This window comes from Pavona decussata, unplaced genomic scaffold, assembly GCF_977016875.1.
Source record: "Pavona decussata unplaced genomic scaffold, jaPavDecu1.1 SCAFFOLD_257, whole genome shotgun sequence".
NCBI classification, from domain to species: Eukaryota; Metazoa; Cnidaria; class Anthozoa; order Scleractinia; family Agariciidae; genus Pavona; species Pavona decussata.
In genome coordinates, this window is record NW_028145660.1 from 260,001 (window position 1) to 269,975 (window position 9,975).

Here is a 9,975-nt window from a genome sequence, read left to right on the forward strand (position 1 = left end):
GTTTGTTGTAGCTGTTCTTTCTTTCTTTCTTTCTTTCTTTCTTTCTTTCTTTCTTTCTTTCTTTCTTTCTTTCTTTCTTTCTTTCTTTCTTTCTTTCTTCTTTCTTTCTTCTTTCTTTCTTTCTTTCTTTCTTTCTTTCTTTCTTTCTTTCTTCTTTCTTTCTTTCTTTCTTTCTTTCTTTCCTTCTTTCTGTCCTTCTTTCTTTCTTTAATGACAATTGTCTGTGATTAGTTTCTTTCTTTCTGTTCTTCTTTCTTTATTGACAATTGTCTCTCATTAGTTTCTTTGTTTCCTTCCTTCTTTCTTTCTTTCTTTCTTTCTTTCCTTATTTCCTTCTTTCTTTCTTTCTTTCCTCCTTTCCTTCCTTCTTTCTTTCTTTCTTTCTTTCTTTCTTTCCTTATTTCCTTCTTTCTTTCTTTCTTTCCTCCTTTCCTTCCTTCTTTCTTTCTTTCTTTCTTTCTTTCTTTCTTCCTTTCCTTCCTTCTTTCTTTCTTTCTTTCGTCCTTTCCTTCCTTCTTTTTTTCTTTCTTTCTTTCTTTCTTTTTTATTGAAAATTGTCTGTAATTGGTTTCTTTCTTTCTTTCTTTCCTCCTTTCCCTCCTTCTTTCTTTCTTTCTTTCCTCCTTTCCTTCCTTCTTTCTTTCTTTCTTTCTTTCCTCCTTCCCTTCCTTCTTTCTTTCTTTCTTTCTTTCCTCCTTTCCTTCCTTCTTTTTTTTTTACTTTCTTTTTTATTGAAAATTGTCTGTAATTGGTTTCTTTCTTTCTTTCTTTCTTTCTTTCTTTCTTTCTTTCTTTCTTTCTTTCTTTCCTTCCTTCCTTCTTTCTTTCTTTCCTTTCTACCTTCTTTCTTTCTTTCTTTCTTTCTTTCTTTCTTTGTTTCTTTCTTTATTGGCAATTGTCCGTGATTAGTTTCTTTCTTTCCTTCTTTTTTTTTCAGTAATCTCAAGTCATGATCCTCTTTTTTTATTTTCTTCAGAAAATTCAGTCTGGCATACTTTTGGCAACTGGAATTACTACGTCGACGATGCTATCACTCTTTCTTGGAGTAAGGCTCGAGACGTTTGCGACAAGAACGAAGGGGACTTGGCAGTAATCAAGTCAGCCGATGACAACGAATTTGCGTGGGACCTGATATCAAAGCAGACAACAGTAGCACTCTATGGTGCTTGGCTTGGTTTTTATCGCAAGGCAGACTCCAAGTTCTACTGGGTTGACGGCAGTGCCTTGGAAGGGCAGTATTCGATATGGAAAGCCAATCAGCCAGACAACCATAAAGGTGCAGAAAACTGTGGCAACATGGCTGACGGAAAATTTAATGACTTACGCTGCGATTCTTATGGTGACCTGTACCATGCTCCAGTCATTCTCTGCCAGAGGCCTATCCGATGTAAGTTTTTCTTGAACATTCATTCATTTATTTTTTTTCCTTCCGTCCTTTTTTCCTTCCTTCCTTCCTTCCTGTGTGAAATTAATTATGCACATAATAACAGATTTATTATGTTACTGGAAAGATCGATCATGTGATCTAGAACCATTAAAAACAATCTGAAAACAAGAGTATCGTGTTTTAATGCAGAATGTAGATCATTGAAATTTTGAGGTGAATTTCTGTTAATACGAACATTTCGAGTGTAGAAAATTGACTGAATAGAGTATAAATTTGAACTTGTCGAAAATGTGAAAAAGTAGACTGGAATGGAATAAATGCTAAACACCAAATTACACTTCCCTCCTTCCTTGGTCAAGGAATGCCACAATCTTTGCGTTCCTTTCAGAAGTGTACTTTATGGACGATTCCTATTTTATTGTCACTTTGTTAACCTCTTTATTTCAGATACTTTTACACCCCTTTCTTACCTAGGACCACAGCAAATCTGAATCTTGGCCTTGTTCTGGCTCGTGGGATGAATAGAGGACCGACTAACTCCCCTTTATTCACTCATTTACTATCGAATTTTGTCACAAGTATGACAACCGCTTTTCAAGTGTCATACGATCCGGCCATCATTACCAAGTTATTTTTTACTTTTAACTGTGATATAGAAACTTTTACATATTTTGAACCATGACTAAATAATTGTCTTTCTCGCGAAGTTAATGATTGACGTACTTGCATAAATTATTCCAGTAATATTTTACCTTTCTGTTTTTGTTTCTATTTCTTTCAAATTTTCAACTTTTTAAGATCAGCTTCTGTGGACTAAACATATATTTTACATACTGAGTTTTATTTTTTGACACACATTTTCATTATATGGCAAGGTAGTCTTGAAGTAAATCCGCGCGTTCTGATTGGCTCTTTCTTGGTCGGGATTTTACCATACGGACCGTTTCCATGGAAATGGTCATAAGCCGTGTATTTTTGTTTATGACAAGCGGCAAATTTGAAAATTTGCAGCTAAAACTGCGAAAAGAAAACCTGAAAATACTTTCATTCTTCGCAAAGAAACTACCGAAAAGACTGATTCCAACATGGACGAAGAAGAACATTATTTATAAAGCAAATTTTACAATCCCGAAGATCTAGAAACCTCTGAAGCAGGCATCTGCGAAAGCCGAGGAAGCCATTGAGGATTTTATAAACAAACAGAAAAGTGAAAACACAAAAGGAAGAAGTCTACTGATATGAACACTCTACTCCGTTTTATTGAAGCTAATGGCTTGAATAGTCAAACAATTGAAAGCCTACCTTCGTCCGAGCTTGATCACCTTTTGTCAATTTCTTTTTTTTTTTTTTTATGAACGTACGCAGGAAAAATGGTGAATACTGACGAGCCAGCAACATTGTCCAGTTTTCAGCGCAATATACAGCGATACTTTTCTGAGAAGAAATATCCATTCAACATACTCAAGGATAATGACTTTAAAAATCGAGAAGAGTTCTAGCTGCGAAGACCAAGTCACTAGTTCGCGAGCACGACAGAAGAAATGAGCTGCAAGCCGCTCGGGCGATTGACGAAAACGAAGAAGATGTTCTTTTTGAGGCAGGAGAATTCGGCGACTCCAATCCAGTTGCGCTCCAAAGAACTGTGTGGTGGTTTTTATCCCTACACTTGGGTTTCCGAGCCAGAGATGAGAGCGAGGAGGACAATTGACTTAATGCTGCTATTTTTAAAGTTGAAAATGATTTTCACAGCAACCTTTTCTTGATCCGTACTTTGTGATGCGCTAGTAGATTTTCTGGGATCGAAGAAACCCTTTTATGAGTTTCAAAAACAAACCGCAGCTGTTAAGATTTTCGTCAAATTCCGCTACAAATCGTTCTTGAAGTCTTTTCTATAAACATGTAAACGTTCAGTAAATTTGTTTTCATGTTAACCTCGTGGTACCGTAGCTTGTTCAATTCTTTCTGGGTTGCTCGCGTCGTCAAAAACACGTCACGACGGAAATCCTTTGCCAGTTAAAGTGACCGGAAGTGCGTTTTTTAAAATAAACAAGTTTACTCCGAGTGCCATATAATAAACTACTTACTAACCTAGCTTGCTTGAGCCTTACTGGGGAATATTGGCCCTCGGTCGTTTTTGTACGGACCTCGCTGCGCTCGGTCCGTACTGCCACGACCTCCGGCCAATATTCCCCAGTACGGCCCTCGCGCTCGGTTAGTAAGAGGTTAGTATCACGCCAAAAATACAGCTATTCAGTTTCCATAAAAGCCGAAACTGTGAATTTGGGAATTTGAACTTGACACGTACACCTTCTGACAATCTTGTTGAAGGTTTGTCAACGTAAGTATAACTGTAGCTCTTTGGGAAAACCTAAAGACACATTCGCTTTATCGAATGAAGGTTTTAGCGTGTAGTTTTAGATTTCGTGAGCTAATTTCATCGTTTTTTTTTTTTTTTTGCACTTTCCCCCTTAGCGGCTCCACCTGAAGTCTGGCATACTTACAAGAACCATAATTATTACGTGGACGATTCTATCACCTTACGTTGGGAAGACGCTCGTAAAGTTTGCCAGGATAAGGGTGCAAACCTCGTAATGATCAAGTCGAGGGAAGAGAACACGTTCATTTGGAACCTGGTAGAGAAGCAGGACACAGTTGCTGCCTATGGTGCGTGGATTGGGCTTCACCGAGAGGATGACGACAAGTTCTACTGGGATGACGACACTCTATTCTACCAGGGGCGGGATTGGTTATGGCGTAAAGGGCAACCAGACAATTATCTTGGAAAAGAAAATTGTGTCCACATATTGGAGAGAAAGTGGAATGATCTTCCTTGCGACGCCGATGGTGAAATGTTCAAGGCTCCAGTTATTGTTTGCCAGAAGAAAATGTAACAAGGCTGCCTCCTTGAAAATCAGCAATTTACACGTTACTCCACCTAGCAGATTGTAACCTACTGTAAGTTAAAGATAAAATGAAAGGTAGCTGTGTTCAAGAATCTAATTTGTTTTTACTAATGTATTGACTTACTAGTCTTGATTGACAGTCAGCCTGTGTTGTAACTTAAGGTGACTTGAGTCAGTAATAAAAAAAGGTGTTGGGAAGTTATTGGCGTGGAAATTCCGGCTTTCGTGTAGTACATTTCGGTAGTCAATTGTTATTCTTGACGAGTCCCTGTGATAGTAGCTGTGATTTACTGCCGGTTCAAACGCAAAAATAAGAAAAGATTGTTAAAGTTTAAGTTTTTACTTTGAAAGCCCAACGCTGATGATTTTTTGTGTCCGGTGAGGTTACTAAACATTCCATGATTCGTTAATTCAAAGAGCGGATAACTTTATCCAGTGGATAAATCGCTATCCAGCGAATAAAATATACTCCACCCAAAGCTTTTGCAAGTTTTTCACACAATCCCATGGTTAAATTAGACAGACACTTCTCCTTTATACACAAGCTGATTATACGGCTATAGGGAAATTCTTGCACACATTTTATCTGCCGCATAGCGACCTATCCAGTGGATAAAATTATCCGCTGTTTGAACAACTGGGGCAAGATCTTTTTTACTGTGAAGTATTTAGAGACTGTCGGCTCTGTGTGCCCGTGTGCCGTTTGAATTCGAAACAGCCGTAAAAACAATTCACGTTTTGTTTCGAGCTGAAACTTCTTTTTGGATAATTTATAATACAATTTAGTTAACTCACAGAATCTTAAAAAAAAACTTATCATCTTTGTCTCAAAGTAAAAACCTTATCTTTAACGCAATTTTCTTATTGTTCATTACGTTTCACCGCGGTTAACAGCTGTGTACTTAGACGAGGTCCAAATTTCACGTGGTAGGTCGCGTAAAAAAAACAGTAAAAAATGTACCAAAGAGTGTGTGATACAGGTGCAAAGTTATTGTTTTGTTTACCAATTATAAAACGACTGCTTTGTTGACGTTCTCGTTGCATCTTGAACTCCCTAATCGATCTGTGTTTTGATTGACGGGGGGGAGGGGTTACTTTGTTTAAACAATTTGGCCTTGCTACACCTGCTTTAAGAAACCACAACGCACACGCCAACGAAAACGTCGCTTGAAAATAAAAGTTCGTGTTACTCGTTCAACTTGTACAATGTGACCGAACTATCCAGTAACAGAACAAGTGGAAACGCTGTTGAAGTTGAGACAGAGATTAAAAAATTTACCGTCATGTGCACATTCTCCACAAAACTTTAAATTTGGTTATTTCACGTTGTTGTTTGGCCGAGCAAGGTGGAGAAATGTACCAAAATTTGTAACGCACGTGCATGGCCTTTGTTTTTCTCATTATGTCCTATTGTTTTATGACGTTCACGTTGCCGTCGCCGTGGTAGCTTCTTAAACTCCCTATTCTGCGATATACGTTTAAAGATCTCGCCAGCTTTTCTGCAATAAAACTGTGCTTGGTTATCAATGTGTTGAATAATAAAACAATTATCCTGCTCTGTTGTATTGACCAAACTCTTTAAGACGCAGAAAAACTCGAACTTTACATGATAACATCCCTTGAGAAAGAATTCCGCTACTGTCACAACGTTCAAGATAAACATCCTGGGGAGCATGCCCTCGGACCTCCCTAGTTGTCTAACGCTGACGCCGTTCGCTTTAGTGCCCCCCTCCCTCCACTCAAAAGCCCGCTTCGCGGGCCCTGATAAGTAGAACAGAAAAAAAAAAAAAAAAAAAAAAAAAAACAAGCTTCAAGCAGGAGTCGACGATTCACAGCCGCCATGTTGAATTTGACGAATGGCGCGAACGATGTTGTCAGACCCAGGTCCCCTCGATCTTCATTCACTTTCTCAGCGATCGTAGCGGTGGCAGCGATCATATCAAACCATCTATTATCGCTGAACAATTTTTTTTTGAGCCACCGCAGCGATCGCAACAATCGTAGTGCGATCATAATGATCATGTGAAAACCGATGGAAACCAGCCTTTAATGGTAGTAAAAACAGGTGCCCAGAATCAAACAAACAAACAAAAAATCCATTAAAGATGTTTTTTTGGCCAGGAGCCAAGTCATGGGCGCCTATTTTCAATTTGAGAGCTCAATGATGATGATAAGTAGTTTATGAGTCTATGTTTACTTAATCATTTTATGATATACTAAGAAAATTTCAGAAGTACTCACTCGACTCAGAAAACAAAGGCACGCGCGCCGACCATTCTTACGTACTCTTCACTTAAGAAAAAAAATAAACTTAAACTTTTTTTTAGTAAATCGTTATGATTGAGTAAACTCACAAACTCATAACAACTTATCATCTTTGAACTCTCGACGTAAAGACCTTACTTTTAAAGGCCGGACTTTTCTTATTTTTTACAATTGACCGCGGCCTACGGCTTGCGCTATTCAAAATCCATCTGCGAGGGTAAAAAAGGCAGCTCTTTTAAACCTCGAGGGGAACCTCATCGGAAAGCCCATTGAATAGAAGGGTTTGCATTGCATTGTTGCCAAGAGCTTGCAGTGCGGCTTCACAGTACATGACATGACATGTCAACAATGCAATGCAAACCCTTGTATTCAATGGGCTTTCTGATGAGGCTTAAAAGAGTTGCCTTTTTTACCCTCGCAGATGGATTTTGAATAGCAGGGTTGACACTACGGCAAAGTTCTTATTTAATTGGGCCAAAAAATTTTGACAAGTACAACCAGTCTTCTTCAGGGCCAGAGTTACAATAAAGAAGACTGGTTGTACTAGTTGAAATGATTTTGTCCCAAATAAATAAGCCCTTTGCCGCAGTGTCAGCCCTGCAATCAGTTTGGTTTATTCACACGTAAGGGTGACATCTGGCACGCGCGTTTCTACTACAAGAGATCCGGCAACGGAACATATTTTGCGTGTGGTCCCCTGTATCCAAAAGTTTCATGTATGACACAACATGACATGACCTAAGATTTCGAGTATTTTTTCAAACCCTTTCTTCCGATTGGTGGTAATTTTTTTTTTGTGCAAATTGCCCATTCCGTTTAAATTATTCAGCTTTGAAAATTAGCTGCCAAAATTATATATATATATAAAAAAAATGATCTTTGGCGAAGAATCTATTGGATCGGGTATTAAATAGCTCGGGAAGTTACTATCGGGACTGCGCGGGATTTTCGAGAAATAGTTTACGGGTCACTATCGAACCATGGTTACCAAGCACGCTAGCACTGCCCACCCAAGCGCGTCAATTCAAATTACAATGAACACGGGGATGTCACGGAATCAGGTTATCACCAGAAATTGAGCTCTCAAAACTTGCCAATGTGTTGACTGATGGGAGCAGGAACCTCGAAAGGCACTGTACGGATAGTGACGGCTAATACGACTTTGAAAACCGCGAAAAATCAAGGCAGTAATAATAATGGTTTACATTTTATGAATGCGGAACAACAGGGACAATCTTCTCACACAGCTGCGGAAGCCGAAAACGTTGAAAACGGAGGCGTAATGGATTTACCAATAACGTCGGATAAGTTTAACGTTAAAACAGTGGCGAACTTCAATGCTTTGGAGAAACTAGAGAAACATCAAGACTCAGCAACACAAGATGGCGATCCACCTCCAAGTTCAAATGTGTTACTAACTTCCTTCAGCGAAAAATATCCGGTTGTTGGAGAAACTTTGAAAGCAATCCACGGTCATTATCAAGCTTTGAAGGCCGCTTTAGACGGTTCTAATCTGAGCTCAAAGGCGACACTCGATCAGGTGAAAGGTTTATTTGGTGTGTACTTCAAGCAAAAGGCACCGAAGAATAGAAATGCTGTGACAGAGTTTGCTGTGGCCTTAGGTGTTCCCAAGCTTGCTTACGAAATGATCATTGATCGCAGAAATAATTGCCCAGAGTTGACTACATGGGATAGAGAAGAAGACGAAGAAGAGAACATTCAAAAGATTATGGAGGGCAGCGGGAATGAAACCGTAGGAGGGAGTTCTGAGAATCAGGTAGGGTGGGGAGGGGGGACGAGATTGAGGGGCTGTGGGCATTCACTGGGTTGCAGGGCAGCTCCAGGATTTAACAGACGTTGGAGGGGGGAGGTCACAGTAGTGGTCATGACAATGGCTTTAACATGGAATGTATTTCATTGCCTACTGCACTTTCAGCTGGTGATACTGGCATTCTCCCTCTTGTTGGCATGACCACAAATTGTACATACCGTGTGGCATGAAATTTTCGCGGGAATTGCTAATTTTTGCGAATTATGCAGATTTTCCATTGACCTGCAAAAATGAAAAAAGGCTTGTCTTCTTCCCCAGGGGGGGGGGGGGGCGGCACTTGACCCATGTTTGGGTATAGGGGTGCCGCTGGGGGTTTGAAACCCTGACCCTGGTTCGGACAAAAATAACCTTAATAAATACCTACCCTGTGTAGGACAATGTCCTCTATTTTAAGACCCTATTTAGGACAAAGGACAAAATCTAGCTCTTGTGTTACACAAGTGTTTATTGGCAATAGTAATAACATTTAAAGGCCCCTTGTCACTAACCGGACGTGATGTTCCATGCATTAAAACGCGAATATCAATCAGAACAGAGAAAATAATACACTACCTAGAAGTGATGGCGAATAATCCCAAAATTTCGCATTAACAGCGGTGAACCTAAAGTGGAAACTCAATTGACGTGAAGCATTGCTCACTAACGTCTCCGATTTCGGATTGCCAAATACTTGACGACAGTCTTGTAACCATACCCTGTCTAGGACGAGTTCAGGACAGACTCGCTTGAAATTACTGTATATACCCTGTTCAGGGCAGACGGGCCAAAAACCATACCCTATCCAGCGGCACATCCCTGTATAGCCATATAGGGGAGTACCCCCCCCCCCCCCCGGGTCTTCTACGAAGATTTCAAACTCCAACCAGTAGATCATCTGTACTTAACTCGCTATAAAGAGTATGCTTACAAGCAGCCGATAGCTTCAAGAGATTATTCTAAGTACTCTTTCTATTCAAGGACAAATTATTTCAGGATGGAATCAAATCAAAATCAAAAATCAAAACTCTTTGTTTACTCTTGGCAGTGTTTATAACACAAGCGCTAGTGGGGCCAAGCATTAAAGTTCACAAAGAAATAATTTGAATTGAAAATAACATGGTTAAAAATCCCATCTGGCAGGAGGCAGACCAGCTGGCTTTTTACAAGCGCGGCCGAAGAGTTGAACTTGGGGCTTCCGAGAAACAACTCCACCTGGCTGTCAGAGCGGGACTTAAACCCGGTACCTCCTGATTTCAAGTCCGGTGCCCTAACCACTCGACCACGATTGGAACAAACTCTCAAGGGAAATTGTATTGTCCAGTTTACTGGCTGCATTTAAAAACAAAATTTTTAACATCTACTGACCTTTTTAATTTTTATTTTATTTATTTATTTATTTTTTGAGAGCGGTCTAAAACGCTCAGTATTGAGTGACAGACCTACCTTAAATAAATAAATAAATTAGGTTTCAGAATACAGCCCCAAAACAGTCAGGGAAAATTTACTCCTTTTTAATTTACATAAATACTGAATTTCAATTTAATTGGTTGCAAACAATATAACGACAATGACTTGTATTCTTTACAATATTGTAAATATTGGAAAGTCTC

The 9,975-nt window shown here is 39.4% G+C and overlaps 1 protein-coding gene across 1 annotated transcript; it reads left to right on the plus strand.

The window, feature by feature from the left end:
* The first annotated feature begins 7,585 nt into the window (after window positions 1–7,585).
* On the plus strand, window positions 7,586–9,947 carry LOC146456365 (uncharacterized). The gene is made up of 2 exons (XM_085093195.1): window positions 7,586–8,332; window positions 9,506–9,947. The coding sequence occupies exons 1-2, from the start codon at window positions 7,664–7,666 to the stop codon at window positions 9,614–9,616; spliced, it is 780 nt and encodes a 259-aa protein (XP_084949321.1). The 5' UTR covers window positions 7,586–7,663; the 3' UTR covers window positions 9,617–9,947.
* The last annotated feature ends 28 nt before the right edge of the window (window positions 9,948–9,975 follow it).

Bases quoted from the DNA above. Each gene is read 5' to 3' on its own strand.
- LOC146456365 (XM_085093195.1), top strand. From the start codon at position 7,664: ATGGGAGCAGGAACCTCGAAAGGCACTGTACGGATAGTGACGGCTAAT. The intron at 8,333-9,505 runs GTAGGGTGGGGA...CCCATCTGGCAG, and splicing joins GAGGGAGTTCTGAGAATCAG to GAGGCAGACCAGCTGGCTTT.